At 39.0% G+C, this 16,059-nt stretch overlaps 1 protein-coding gene across 3 annotated transcripts in view; it reads right to left on the bottom strand.

Annotated features, from left to right (window-relative positions):
- Positions 1-16,059, bottom strand: part of UGGT1 (UDP-glucose glycoprotein glucosyltransferase 1) — a 109,366-nt gene that overhangs the window by 79,333 nt on the left and 13,974 nt on the right. For all 3 annotated transcript variants that reach the window (XM_032636762.1, XM_032636763.1, XM_032636764.1), the window contains exons 5-12: positions 12,605-12,717; positions 10,783-10,957; positions 8,805-8,901; positions 7,811-7,889; positions 5,705-5,805; positions 4,911-5,010; positions 2,973-3,033; positions 51-142 (exon numbers count right to left, since the gene is read on the bottom strand). In XM_032636762.1, coding sequence (XP_032492653.1) covers positions 51-142; positions 2,973-3,033; positions 4,911-5,010; positions 5,705-5,805; positions 7,811-7,889; positions 8,805-8,901; positions 10,783-10,957; positions 12,605-12,717 — 818 coding nt within the window. The remainder of the gene's footprint in view (positions 1-50; positions 143-2,972; positions 3,034-4,910; positions 5,011-5,704; positions 5,806-7,810; positions 7,890-8,804; positions 8,902-10,782; positions 10,958-12,604; positions 12,718-16,059) is intronic.

The following is a 16,059-nucleotide window of genomic DNA, read 5'->3' as shown; positions in this document are numbered from 1 at the left end:
AGGAGCCACACGTTATAAAAACTTTTCAGGGTGAAAAATATTATCCATACCTGAATATATCCTGCGTCTCTAAATCAATATGAAGCCCATTGATGAACAGTGCTGAATCTCCAGGCTGTAACCCTAAAGTTCCCTTGAAATACTGAAATATTAAAAACTTATTAAGGAGCAGGAAGAGAATACTTAATAAAAATTTCCACGTTTCTGGTTTTATTATACGTACAAATGTTGACAATGATTAATACAACTGTTTCCTACAATACTGGGGATAGGGAGAGTGTTAAATAAGCCAAGCACGGAGAGTTACTTTTTGGCTGCCCTTCCCTGTCTGTGATGCCAGCCAAGGTTGTGCTAGCAGTCACTGACAGCTGGGCCTCCTGGATGAAGTCCAGGCATGCGATCTAAAAGGGTTTCAAAACCCCACACCTCCCTTAAACTTTCAAACTAAGGCACACCAAGAAACTTTGAGTTGCTGAGCTAAGGACAGCACGTACATACACCCGAGCTCTCCAAGACCACCTCCACGGGGCCCTTCAACTGCTGCTCTCTGACGCGGTGGAATGCATGTGACCATGCAGCCCCTGCAGCCCTCAGACCCGCCTGACCCACTGGAAACAGTGCTTTGATGCCATATCATACACAGCTTCTGTTGGCTTATATCCTTTCCAATCAATTCCTCTTTCTCTGCAAGGAAACTGGAACGGTTGATCACATATTCAACACCACACAGTAGAGAAGAGAAGAAACGTACCAGATACTAGGGACAGAACATGGATCCCTTAGCTCTCCCAGGGCTGGGGGAGAGGGGCAGGGATCGCTGAGCTCCCTTCACTCCCCCTCACTCAGCGGACAGAGAGAAATGAACTCTAAGATCTAGGACTGCATGGGAAAAACACAAAACAATGCAGAAGCCACGGCTTTTGCTTCTCTGCCCTGCCAGGATCAAATGGCAAGGAAGATTAGGGGATAACAGAAATTTGCATCAACAAGAATCAGAATTTCTTACAAGGGAAAGAAGAACTCCACGTCCACTCATGCCCAGGCTGCGAATACAGCACCCTGTGACTGTGGGAAAGACTGACTGGGAACTATGTGAAATGAAACACAACAGAGGATGGGGATCCCATTCTGAAAACAGGGGACTGCACAGAAGTTACCAAATGCTCTGTCCTACTGGGCTTCTACAACTCCAGCAGCCAGAACTCACCCTCCCGGCAGAAGATCAGAAGATCCTTTTCGGGAGACTAAACAGCTCAAGAGGAAAGGTTTAAAGATTCTGTCACTGGAGTTCCCTGGGAAACGACCATACCACCACAGCCTACAGTCACAAAGACGCATCCTTCAGGCTTTCAATCAGTTTTTTATTGCCTCACTGTCTAATATGAGTCGTTAGTGAGAGATCACCAGACATCTAAGGAAAGCCTCTAACATTAAAGACAAGAGAACAAGACAAAAAGAAAGGCAACTTAAGAGGGAACAACAGACCATGCAGAGAAAAGAAAACACATACATGAACCATCGATATCTTCAGAAGGATAAGACAACACCATAAAAAGAAGAATTCAAAAATAACCCTTGTAAATTAAAAATTTGACAACTAAAGAAAGAAATCTCAACAAGTGGTCTGAAAATCCTTCCCAGAAAGTTTAAAAATAAAAGACAAAAGAACTGGAAAACAGGAAATAAAAGATTTTTAATTAGGCCAAACTAGTCAGGGAGATATAACATCTTAAGAATAAACTGGAATTCTAGGAAAACAGAAAAGAGAAACCAAAAAGAAGAAGAAATGCAAAGAAATATGTCCAGAAAATTTCCCAATACTAAAGGAAAGGATTTTCCAGATTTAAAGGGCCCACCAACCACCCAAGAGTACAAAGACTTTTTAAAAAGGCATTATCACTATGGAATTTCAGATTACTAGGGTCAAAGAAAAGACCCTACATGATTCCAGAAAGAAAAGCCAGATCTCATACAAAGGCTTCAGACTTCTCAAAAGCCATAACGGAAACCAAAATTCCAAGGAGCAGTAACTGCAAACTTCTAAATGACTTCCAACCTAGAATTCTATACCCAGCCACGCTGTCAATAAAAACAGAAATGGAAGGGACTTCCCTGGCAGTCCAGTGGTTAAGACTCCACGCTTCCATTGCAGAGGGCGTGGGTTCGATCCCCAGTTGGGGAATTAAGATCCTTCTTGCCGCTCAGCGCAGCCAAAAACAAACAAACAAACAAAAAAACAAAATGGAAAACTGATTTCTCAGAGTCTGAAATTTACCTCACATGCAACCTTTCCCATGAAGAATGATTTGCTGCACCAAAATAAGGGAGTAAACCAAAAACAAAGAAGACATGGAATCCAAGAAATAGGAGATCCAAAAAAAAGAGGTTAAAGGAAGGTCTCAGGATAACTGGTATGTACTAGACATAAAGAAAAACCAGTCCATAGTGAAGCAGATCAAAAATTGATAAAACCATGACAAAAACACAGGGATGGTAGAAAGATGGGTAAAGTGCCAATATGGAGTACTGGTAGACAGTGGGAGAAGTGGGGAGAGCAGTGAAAGAAAGTCAGACCTCATCCTTGTAACAGAAGGCCAATACATAAGATTGGAAACTGAAAAAGTACCAATTTAAGTTTGCTGGAATCTGGAGATAAATATCCAAAGAATCAACTAGGAGTTAAAAGCAGATGCTTCTGGGAAGGGGGGTCACACAGGGAGTGAGACATGTTGGCGGGGGTGCTTTTTTCTAAAGAAACAGGTAGCACCATTTGATGCTTTGAATTATATATTCATATTCAACTTTGATTAACTACTGAAAGTATAAAAAGGATTACAGAAATGAATCAAAACACCATCATCTTTAATAAAAGAAGAGTAAAACTATTCAATGTCACTGATTTAACTCACATTTCCGCATCTTTAAAGATATAATACAAAACAGAAAGGCCACTATTTTCCATTGGTTAATACCTTCTGATTCTCTTCCACTTCGGTTCTAAGTTCTGAACTCACGGCTGTTTTTGTTATTGCTCTAAGGAAATAAAAACATTATCAGTGCTTAGTTTAGTATTTGATATAAAAGACTTCAATTTCCCTATACGAAATAACACATTGCTCCATAAATTACAAAAAACTAAATGGAAAAAACCTTAAACCTTTACAATTGATAAATATATTCCTCCTCTCAGATGTGTGTATTTGTTTATTATGTATTTGTTTATTATCACAAGATATAAAACCAAGGAGAAGTAACAGTAATAATTGCACTTTGATGCGAGTGCAATTATTTCCAAGATCTTAGTTAAATATATGTAACTCTATTCCTGTGTATGATCTCTACAGCTCACAGGCTAAGGATACTGTTCAATAAGTTAAGGCGGCAGACTGCTCAAGCTATTTAAGCACATGTATATCTTCAATAGCACGCTTGGTTAAATGATAATGTACTATATGATTCTTAAGTCCTGTCTAAGAAGTATTCTCCCAAGACTAATCGAATAAAAAAATTTACAAAACATCTCATATCAGAAGTCAAAACACCTCATTCAGTGACTCAAGAAAAGGACTGACAATTATTTAAGTTTCTGAAAATGTGGCTTTTTTCTTTTTTTTTTTTTTTGCGGTACGCGGGCCTCTCACTGTTGTGGCCTCTCCCGCCGCGGAGCAACAGGCTCCGGACGCGCAGGCTCAGTGGCCATGGCTCACGGGCCCAGCCGCTCCGCGGCACGCGGGATCCTCCCACACCGGGGCACGAACCCGCGTCCCCTGCATCGGCAGGCGGACTCTCAACCACTGCGCCACCAGGGAAGCCCTGAAAATGTGGCTTTTAAAACAGGTTTGCCGGGACTTCCCTGGTGGTGCAGTGGTTAAGAATCCACCTGCCAATGCAGGGGACGTGGGTTCGAGCCCTGGTCCGGGAAGATCCCACATGCCGTGGCAACAAAGAGTTAGCCCCAGCTCGCCGCAACTGGAGAAAGCCCGCGCGCAGCAAGGAAGACCCAACACAGCCATAAATAAATAAAATTTAAAAAAAAAAAAAAAAAAAAAAAACAGGTTTGCCTTGTATTTATGAGATGTGGAGGACCATTATACAATTGAAAGCAATAGCAGAAAAGCAGCATTCAAAATCTTAATCTGTCACTATGAACAAGTCAGTCTCTATGATTCATTTCCTTCATCAAGAATGAGTAAGATGATTGCTTCCCTGGTGGCACAGTGGTTGAGAGTCTGCCTGCCAATGCAGGGGACACGGGTTTGAGCCCTGGTCTGGGAAGATCCCACATGCCGCGGAGCAGCTGGGCCCATGAGCCACAATTACTGAGCCTGCGTGTCTGGAGCCTGTGCTCCGCAACAAGAGAGGCCGCGATAGTGAGAAGCCCGCGCACCGCGATGAAGGGTGGCCCCCGCTTGCCACAACTAGAAAAAGCCCTGGTGCAGAAACGAAGACCCAACACAGCCATAAATTAATTAATTAATTAATTTTTTTTAAAAAAATGAGTAAGATGATATATAAGAAACTCTTCAGGAAGAAAAACACCAGAGTCCATGCCAGACCCTAAGTTAGTTACATCTACATACATTAAATTTTGTTAACTCATCTAATCCTGAAAGGCAGGTGTTGTTATTTCTGTTTTCCTGCTGAGGAACGTGATTATTTACTAAGTTCACACAACTAGCAAGAGGCAGTGCCAGGAACACAACCTAGACTGCTCTCTTCAACCACACAACACAGGGGCTTGTCGCCTTCTCGGGAAGATGGGCCATTAACGGTACAGTGCTGGTAGTAAGAAAACTTTAATTTCCTAAGCATTTTCATATTTTAATGGCTTCATTTTATGCATAAACATGAAGATAATTAGGCATATGTTAAAAAGAAGAATGTCTCAAAGCCTTATTACTCTATGTTACCTGGCTTTGGTAGGAAAATTTTGACTAAGATCCTTCATAATCACCAGAGCTAACTCAATAGGAGCAGCCAAGATTCGGGCAGCAGTCTGAAAACTTAGATCTGCAACAACATCAAACGCAAGTTAAAGTGTATTCATCTACAGCAATGAGAAAGAAATAGGAAAAAAGCACATTTATTTCCCACTATTTTCTTGGTAACTAAGAATGCCCTAGAATGCCATTTCAAAGCATGCCCATGGTTGAATTGAAGGTTTTACTCACTTCATAGGCCCCTAGAGTGTTTACTGTAGCCGTTCCTCGATCTGCCTGCATAAACACTAAGGCATATACCAACACATTTAGCACAGGATTAATCCACCCCAAATTCTTTTCCTTCTTCTGGATTTACAACATAACACAAAGTACAGCAGAAGACTTTAGTAAATTATGCTGGGAAAGAAAACCTTGATACATAGTTCTCTGGACCAGAAAAGCACACATACATCCTGCCATACTGACGTGCCTTTAACATCCAACTGTGTAATAAATGTATACATATAGAAACACAAAGATTAAAACAAACTTGTTACAAGCTTATGCACCTGGTCACACAAAGAAAGATCTGGTAACTCATCTACAAATATATACTACTCTGCAGAGTGTTATTTGTCTACAAAAGGACTTTCTTCCTTTCTTTTCTAATATATCAGGATTAATCACATGATCCTTAAAATTTGTGAATAAATACAATTAAATTCAATTCTGTTTTTTTAAATACCATAAAATTTAGAATGATTCCTCTACGTTTTTATTACCTTGCAATTGCCAAACTTTTAAAGGTGCCATTTCATTGGTGCTCTCAACGAGATGCCTTCTGAGTTCTTTCAACTGTCCCTTCAGGTCAGGGTGCAGGTCTCTGAAAGAAACATAAAATCAATCCTTTTCAGGTGTCTTTTCTTTCCCAAAGCACATTTAGAAGTTGACCCCAAATTTATCTTCACAACTCTCCCCACTTAGTAACAGGAAAATTTTTCTTAAGAAACAAGTTAATATAGAAAAGTATAAGTTAATTTAAAAACCATAAAATTTACAGATTAAAAAATGAAATCACTACAACAGCAACTCTCTATGTTGGGGGAGGGAGAGGAGTGGGACTGAGAGTAGGGAACAGAGGGAACCTCAACTCTACCTGCTGTGTTTTACTCACCTTGGTTCTTTCTTTCTTCAAGTAAAAGAAGGTGTTATGTTGCAGGAAAAAAAAACCTTGATAAACAATTCTTTGGTACAGAAAAACAAGTACGATAGAAACAGTCAATTCTGGGTGGTGAGTACAGGGCTATGTTATATTATTCTCCATCCTTTCCAGAACCTTTTTAATTTCTCAAAATAAAATTGGAAATACCTTGCTTCCAATCCCAAAATGAGTTTCTTTCAGCTACATGCTCATAAATCCTTTAGTCACATGAATATAATTCAAGCTAACCAAGATTATTGCGTTTTGCTTAGTTTTATCTTGAAATACAGTGCATTCTATTTAAAGTTAGTAAAACAGAAGTTTTCAGAGGCAGAGATAGATCAGACAGACAGATGGAACAGAGTAATCCTGTTTTTAACACTAAAAACTCCAAATTTCTTAAATGCAACCTGCCAAAAGTAAAGTATTTACACAGATCCTTCACCATCCCACCAATCCACTCCAGTTACTACACTTTTCTTCATGATAAAAATACCTTAAAATGGGTCACTTACTTTAGGTAGTTAAATAACTATTCTGAGTGTCCAAAAAGGAAATTGTCTCCAATATTCTACATATTACCTTTGTGCTATAAACACATGAAATCATAATGCTATCCAAAAAACAAACATATAAAACATGAATATGAAAAGGGATGCTGGAAACCTGGATGCAGTAAAAATGGAACCTGACTGCATAGTAATAAGGCCATAACTGATGTTCAATACAAAGAAATGTGCATGTGTACAGGATGAACTCAACATATGCACAGTCACTCCACATCGACAAAGTCATCTCTACTAAACTGTTAGTCTAGCTGTCATTTTACTGGGTCAAATGTTAAAGCTAAAATATATGAAACTGCACCTACACGTACTATTTCTATTAAAAAAAAAAAAAAAGCACACCATAGATGTCCTAATTAAGATTTCCAGATAAAGCAGAATTCAGGGCTCTGAACAATGCTCAAATCATAACAGAAATAACTGCAACATTTAAAATAACAGCTAAGAACATTTTTCAGCTATAAAATTCTATTATGCTTTCATAAAATAGTTATGGAATTTTCTTCAGAAAGCCACTTCCTATCCTCTTTCATATAAAGCAAATTGTAATAAAATGTATTTTAACTGAACATACATAAAATCTACCACACCTCCTACTACAACTCTTTTGCAATTTTTCAAACTATGTTTAGTATAAGTAAATAGCTATAAATACAACATTGTAAATCAACTATAATTCAATAAAATAAATTTTTTTTTAAAAAGAGATAAGAAACAAGCAAGCAAAACAATAAATAAATAATAGCTATGCCCTCTCTAATGTAAAATACATTTGATTTTCCTCTGGGAAAGAATGCATAAAGCAATTACATTTCTCCTATTATGTGAATCAAAAAATGGCATGTGACTTTATGCTATCAACTGCAAGGTCCAGAAAATAAATCAATGTAAGCCGTAAGCAGGCAGCCATAGTATCATGTAAGAATAACGTGCTTCAGAATTACCAGAAATCATAAACTGTACTACAAACTAACTGGTCATCTCCTCATATCAGATTACATACATAAAGTATTGTTGAGAGATCCGTAACTCAGGCAGTAAAGAGAAAGATGATGCTTACAATGTGAAGAAGGCTGGAGGTTTCAACAGAATAAGACCCTTTCCCAAAAGAATAAACATACCTTAACCTTCCAAAGAGAAATCCTTGAACTTCATCAATAGGATCATTTTCACCAATCACTGTGGTGTTAACTTCAGTTCCTGCAAAAGCACAGCAAATACATGTCTAATCACTCAGATTAGAAAGAAAAGTATTAACTTCACAGAATTTGAAAAAAATTTGAAACACCTGAAACTATAATAGCTTTAAAATGTTGAATACCTCAGCTGACATAGTGGCTAACAAACACACACAATAAATGAGTTTTTGATATATCCTGTGTTCCTGGATAAAGAAAGAATGTGTCTTTCCTTAAACTGTGGAAATTTTTACATGTTAAATATTTCAAAATTAATACCTTTAAAATTATGAATAACGGATTTTTCAATATCAAAATTCTGAGGAATTTGCAACTAGGCAACTTAATCCTAAACATAATGATTGAGGACAGGATAATGAAGTACTAGGCTATCTTCCATGTACCAAAACCAATCATTTTTACCTTTAAAACAAGCTCAAAAGACATAAAAAGATTACGCATAAAACTTGTTGAAATAATGAACTCAAAACCCTAGAATATTACAACAGGAAGTATCCACAGTAAACTGTTCCAAGTGCAGAAAATAATATAAAAACAAACTGTTTGTTAATTATATGATAGCTTAAGATTTCACATTGGGTCACAAATTAATTACTATTTGTGAACTACCTATCATCAATAACAATAGCTACTACTCACTGAACTCTTTTGTGAAAAAAATTCATTAAATTCTTTACCTCTACATCTTATTTTCTCCTCAAAAATACTTCAAGAGGCATATATCATTATCTGAACTCTACAGAGGAAAAAATTAAGACCTAAAGAATTTGTCACCCAACTCAGATATAGCAGAACCAAGATTCAAACACAGGTTCATAATACTCCTAAATCTATTCTTTTTCATTAAAGAAACAAATTCCCCTTTAACTCATATTTAAAGAAAAGAAAACACATTGGTCTTAATTTACAAATTCACCTTTCACCTGAGTATCATCCTTGGCCTTGTACTCAGTGCTCTTAATGGCCAACTCCACACCATAGCCAGAGAGGTAAACAGGCTCCTTCCTGGGATTCTGCAAGCAGAGCAAGTATTCCACCATCACCACTCAGCTCTCCACGCATTCCCACCTAGCTCTTTATGCATCACAGCATACAGAGCCTGACCATGTTAATGTCACATAGCCATCACCTAGGATTACACACTCAAAACATGCTTGAACTTCCATGGGAATCCTTAGATTGTGGATCCTGCCACAAGTGTGAGAACAGGAATTCCAAGGTAGAAACAAAACCAGATGAAGGGGGGGCTTCCCTGGTGGCGCAGTGGTTAAGAATCCGCCTGCCAATGCAGGGGACACGGGTTCGATCCCTGGTCTGGGAAGATACCACAAGCCGCAGAGCAGCTAAGCCCGTGCGCCACAACTACTGAGCCTGCGCTCTAGAGCCTGCAAGCCACAACTACTGAAGCCCACGTGCCCTAGGGCCAGCGCTCCGCAACAAGACATCAAAATGAGAAGCCCACGCACCGCAACAAAGAGTAGCCCCCACTCGTCACAACTAGAGAAAGCCCGCCCGCAGCAACAAAGACCCAAGGCAGCCAAAAGTAAATTTTAAAAAAAATTTAAAAAAAAACAAAAAACAGATGAAGGGATAGCGGAAAGGGCAAAGGTCACCAAACCATGTGAAGAAATGGAGAAAACAAAAAAGCAGTTCCGGAACCTACGCAGGGTTGAAAACTGGTGAGGTTTCAAACCTAGAAGTGCTTTGTTGAGACCGTGTGTGTAAATGTGTGTGTGTGTGTGTGTGTGTGTGTGTGTGTGTGTACATTTTTTTACTGACTTTAAATGTCTTCAGGCAGGGTTTGGGCTGACCTAATGTCACAGGCTTACCACCATCCTGAATAAGGATGGCCCTTTAAATACCAGCAATAGGGACTTCCCTGGTGGTCCAGTGGTTAAGAATCCACCTTCCAATGCAGGGGACGCAGGTTTGATCCGTGGTTGGGCAACTGTGCGGCGGGGCAACTAAGCCCGCGCACTCTAGAGCCCACACGCCACAACTAGAGAGAAGCCCACATGCCCCAACGAAGAGCCCGCGTGCTGCAACAAAAGATCCTGCATGCCGCAACTAAGACCTGACACAGCCAAATAAATAAATAAATATTTTTTAAAAAAACAGCAATAGAGCAAGGTGGGGGGGGGTGTCCAAAACTCGATATTGATAAATCTGTTTCTGCTCACATAAATTTTCATTTAAAATTTTTATTTTACTTTCCCATGGACTTAACATCCGATATTTCCTGAGCTTAATATGACACAGAAACTTTAAAGGCCAACGATCTTTACATATAAATATTTTAAATGCTAAATGCCACACAAGGTTTCGAAAGCTTAATTTTAAATCAATTCTGCCTGAGTTTACCTCTTTAGAAATCCTTTTTCTATCAAATAAAAAGATGCCAAAAAGAGAAAAAAAGGGTTTGGAAAGGAAGTGAATTCAAGAATCAGTTCCATAGTATGATGACCATATTAAATCTGGACCAAATTAAATATAATTTACATGGTTCATTTTGAAATAGAACGTAGGGAATTCCCTGGCAGTCCAGTAGTTAGGACTCTGTGCTTTCACTGCCCAGGGCCCCGGGTTCAATCCCTGGTCGGGGAACTAGGATCCCAGGAGCCGCATGGCATGGCCAGGAAAAAAAAAAAAAAAAATCAAAGCTGAAATAGAATGTCAATTTTATACAGCCATTTTTTAGGCATTTTGTTTTACATTTCTTCAGAAAGGCAAGCAAAGTACCTCCTATGTGCAAATAACAGATTTGATGAAAGTACTACACTTCCCAAAAAAGTAGTTCAAATCATTTTATAAAGGGGGAAATTATTAGCTGAAGTGCTAAGGTTGTGGTGAGCAAACTAATATTTAAAACAGTTATAAAATAAGTCAATACTTACAGATATATAATGTCTGAATACGTAATTGATTTTGCCTGCACTGCTTTTTGATACAAGTTGTCGGTGAAACTTATAAAACTCCTCAGAGCCAATCTCAGAGTAGAAAATAACCACTGAGCTTTCAGGATTAGATGAAGGATATCTGTGATCTCCTTTGAACAATAAAGGTTTTGGTCTGAAAATAAATATTAAAAGCTTAAAATTGTTAACTTAAAAAAGCTTTTAAACATTAAAAACAGTACAAAATAAAGCTACAGCAATGATAATTTAAGCAAACATTATAAGCATCTTAGTTTTCAGTTAGTAAGAATACTGAAAACAAAACAGGTATGAGTCTTATTTGTTCATAATTAAAATTAACGAACATTATATAAATACTAACCTTAAAATGTAGACTTTGACTAATAATTGTTACCAATTTCCAGAGCAGGGGGTAAAAAAGCCAGAAAAAGGATACACATCCAGCCCTCATAGTACTAAAACTTTAGTAAATTATTCTACCATATAAATAGAATGTAATTACCTTTTTATTTGAAGACTTAAGTGCAAATAATGCAAAAAAGCAGAGGATAAATGTAAGCGTATAACTTCCCAATTACAGCATCTCCCTCCTCTATCATTTTTACTATTATGATCGTCCTACTACTGCATCTGAAATTTAGGTTATCCTCATAAATTTTAAAACTCCCCCCTCAAGAAAACTTCTCTAAGAATGACATCAAGATATTAGCAGATCTTAATGCACAGACTTTATGACCTACCAATCCTTCTTAAGGAGGTATACCTACACGTACTAAGTGGAAAATGCCCCTTATAAAAATAAACCTACCTACCTGTATAAATTTATAACCACAGAAAAAAGTATAAAAGGATATATGCCAATCCATTAAAAATAGTTACCACCTCTCAGAAGAGGAGACATTATCACTCTTTTCTTTATAAAGGTCTGCATTATTGTAACAAATTAAAGAAAGAATTTTTCAAGTCAGCCAATTTTGTTTTCCCCAAGGAAACAGCACTTCACCATGCAGCCAATTTCGAATGTCCATACCTCACCCCAGACAGCTGAGTGCGCACTGAGTTTCTGGTCATCACCCCGAGGAAAAAGCACTCATACCATATGGTGGGCAGAGGACAGGCGCTGAGCAGATAATCTCACTAAAGAAGAGTTTCCCCACCTAAAACACCGCCCGGCACTTCCAGTAGAGCAGGGCAATATCAGAGAGAGAGATCACTGTTATACAATTTCTAACAGCATTGGAGGATGTACAGAGGGGTTACTGCCCTAGGCAGACAGCAAGAGGTACCTATTGTTATTTGTCCACCACAGGAAACCTACCTTTAAGCAAAAAAATTAGCCCACTGATTACCAATTTAATATTCAAATTAAGCTTGCAATTATCTTAAATAGTCTCCTTTGTCTGAAACTAATACTATCCTGAGAGATCATTATCATTAATATCATTACTCCAGGCACTGGCTTTAATACACAGAATATTCTTTACTAAGCTGATGACAAAGCCTAGGTAATCTCTCCGATACAGTCATTAGTTACTAAGTAACAATAACAGTAAGTATTCTTATTATCTCTACTTCGAAACAAGATGAGGAAAGAAAGGTTATGTAATTTGCCTAAATTCACAAAACTATTTTAAGTGATGGAGCTGGGATTTAAATCTAGTTGGTTCTGGTTCCAGAATTCACATTCTAAACCACTATACCTACGGACTAAAAAACCCGTAAGAAAAATCAGACAGTGGACCTGATACAGAAGAAAGCACAATGAATGCATGACATTTAAATAAAGAAACACACAATCTACCTTTCAGAAGCTGTTAGTAGAAGAGTCTCAAGGGTATCAAAATCACAAGTCCTCTTTCCATGCACTGAAAAAAATGAACTACATCCTTCTGGTGGAGGTTCATCAGCTGCTATCTGTCATTTAAGACACAGACATTTTAAAAAATAATCTCTAACCAAAAACAAGATAAAAACATGAATATTCTAAATAGGTAATAAAATAATAATAAAACATCAGTAAAAGCAGAAATTACATCTACCGAACACCCATTATGTGACAGAAAGAGCTTTACGTTTCACTGCTTTCTTTGTATTATTTCACCTAGTTCCTCCCAATATCATTCCATGAGGTAGGTGTTATTATTATCCCCAAAACAGAACTTTAAAATTCTATCTCAGAAGATATCAAAAGATATCCAGGGGGGGGACTTCCCTGGTGGCGCAGTGGTTAAGCATCCGCCTGCCAATGCAGGGGACACGGGTCTGAGCCCTGGTCCAGGAAGATCCCACATGCCGCGGAGCAACTAAGCCCCTGCGCCACATCTACTGAGCCCGTGCACCTAGAGCCCGTGCTCCGCCACAAGAAAAGCCACCGCAATGAGAAGCCCGTGCACCACAACGAAGGGTAGCCCCTGCTCGCTGCAACTACAGAAAAGCCTGTGCGCACGCAGCAACGAAGACCCAATGCAGCCAAAAATAAATAATTATTTTTTTTTAAATGTTACAAAAAAAAAAAGATATCCAGGGAACACAGTATGTACCTTGTAGAAAACTAAGCCTACAAATGTCAATTGTAAGTGTCAAAGTATAACAATGCAGTCCTAATTAAGTATAATACGCAGATTAATGTGAAGCCCCTCCCTGAAACAGGAAGAATGACACTGAATCTAAAAAACCAACGGGGCCTAAAAAAAGAGTACAGATGGAAAGGTAAAATTATCCAAGGAGCACACTAACATATTCAAAGGAAAGGCTGAATGAGACGTGGGGTATGTTTAGAGTGAAATGCACTAACGCCCAGGCACAATGAGATAAGTCCACCTGCAACTTAAACGAGAGGCACACTGAAAAGCATGAGTGTATAGAGATGGGGAAAGGAAAGGACATACTGACAAGGTCTGGGTACACACTAATGTCATTTATGTAACACATTCCTACTGAATGTCCTTTTCTACTGCTGGAATACAAATAATTAAGAACAGATGGGGAGAAATGGAAAGCTTGCTATGAAAAATCAATATTAAAACTTTCCATTACATTTTTCTTCTTTTTTGTAAATTATTACAAAACTTACAAACTTGTGTTTGTAAGAAGAAAGAACAGTACAATAAACCCCTATGTACCCTTGACCCAGCTTCAGTAATTATCAATTCATGGCCAATCTCATTTCTTCCACCTTCCTACCACACTCCACTGGATCATTTGGACACAAGCTCCAAATAGCACTTCATTTATAATGTTTCACTATGTCTCAATAAAACACAGAAATGTTTTGTTGGGTTTTTTTTTCTGGCCGGCCACACGGCTTGCAGGATCTCAGTTCCCCGACCAGGGTTTGAATCCAAGCCATGGCAGTGAAAGCCCAGAATCCTAACCACTAGGCCACCTGGGAACTCCCAAAACACAGAGATTTTTTTTTTAAAAAAACATACTACCATTATCACACTTTTAAAAAAAAGTAATACAGGGCTTCCCTGGTGGCGCAGTGGTTGAGAGTCCGCCTGCCGATGCAGGGGACACGGGTTCATGCCCCGGTCCAGGAAGATCCCACATGCCAAGGAGTGGCTGGACCTGTGAGACATGGCCGCTGAGCCTGTGCTCCGCAACGGGAGAGGCCACAGCAGTGAGAGGCCCACGTACCGCAAAAAAAAAAAAGTAATACAATTCTGTATTGATGGCCACCGGCAGCATAGTTTTTCAATCTTCCCAAGTTCTCCCATAAAAACAAAGCAAAAATGAAAACAAAAACCAGTGGACCACATTTATGACAAAACTAGGTGGAAGGAAATCCCCATGATACAAAACACAAAAATGACCTGCGGTTATCAGAGGCCACAGAAGTAGAGGGAAACTGCAGAGATTCTGATGATCCTGAAAACAAGAAAACCCCAAAACAGCCAAAAGGTTTTCACTGTCAAGTATGGTGGGCCGACGGGTTTTGTTTCACCTCGTACAGGTAAGCACAAGGCAGTCTGACCACTGTGAACTCATAACTCACAGGCTAGGACTCCCTTCTAGGAAAGGGCCCCAACTCTAAGGAGAAACTGTTGAGGGCAGAATAAAACTCAAGCAGGACAGAGATAAAAGCCAATAAAAGAAAAAGTCCAAATATAAAAGTGAAAGAGGGGAACAGAGTCAGGAAATTTCAAAAAGCAAAAGCTACCTTTTTTTTAAAGCCACCCTATTTTAACACAACATAAAATCAACAGAATAGGGAACCATGCCGACCTCCAAAAGTTAAGGAAAACTAATTTCACATCAAATTGAGCAGAAAAAGTCTCAGTGTCAAATCCCATACAAAGCTATTGCAAGAAAAGGGGAGAGGGGAAAAACAGAGTAACACCCTTATTCTTATAGACGAGTACTGTACAAGAGAAATTTCTGCAATGATAGCAATCTATTGGGAATTCCCTGGTGGTCCAGTGGTTAGGACTCAGCGCTTTCACTGCCGGGGCCCTGGGTTCAATCCCTGGCTGGGGAACTAAGATCCAGCAAGGGCCTTGCTGGGGCCAAAGGAAAAAAAAAAATGTATAGGGCAAACAGTATAAGTTATTCAACAGAAAAGAAAGGGATAGAGGGAGAACCTATAAATTAAGAGACCACTCACCCCCCAAAAAATTAATAATTTTTTTAAAACTGGGCAAGATTAAACTCTATTGTTTGGTGATGAACTCTTGGGCAATGAAATGTTTTTTTAAAAAAAAACAAAACAGCAAATGATTCCAACACAAGAAAGTGATTCCTTTTGAAGGGCAAAAGTCAGCTGTGATGGGGACACAGCACATCAAGGGCTTCCATGGTACCTGGCTAAATTCAATTTCCTGACCGGGGTGAAAATTACAAGAGTGTTCACTTCGTTATAAATTCTTTATACTATATATTTCTTGAGAGTCATTTTCTATGCTGGTTTTATTTCAGAATTTAAAAAGAGGTTTTAAAATTAACAATTCTTTTATACCAAACATACAATCAGCATACACACCTTTGATTCTCTTGCTACTTTTTACGAGTTTGTTCAACTCAAAATCCAATAAGGGGCTTCCCTGGTGGCGCAGTGGTTAAGAATCCGCCTGCCAATGCAGGGGACACGGGTTCAAGCCCTGGTCCAGGAGGATCCCACATGCCGCGGAGCAACTGGGCCTGCGCACCACAACTGCTGAGCCTATGCTCTAGAGCCTGCAAACCACAACTGCTGAGCCCAAGTGCCACAGCTGCTGAGGCCCACGCACCTAGAGCCCGTGCTCTGCAACAAGAGAA

This window comes from Phocoena sinus, chromosome 7 (assembly GCF_008692025.1).
Source record: "Phocoena sinus isolate mPhoSin1 chromosome 7, mPhoSin1.pri, whole genome shotgun sequence".
Taxonomy (NCBI): domain Eukaryota; kingdom Metazoa; phylum Chordata; class Mammalia; order Artiodactyla; family Phocoenidae; genus Phocoena; species Phocoena sinus.
This window is presented reverse-complemented; position numbering and strand designations above follow the sequence as displayed.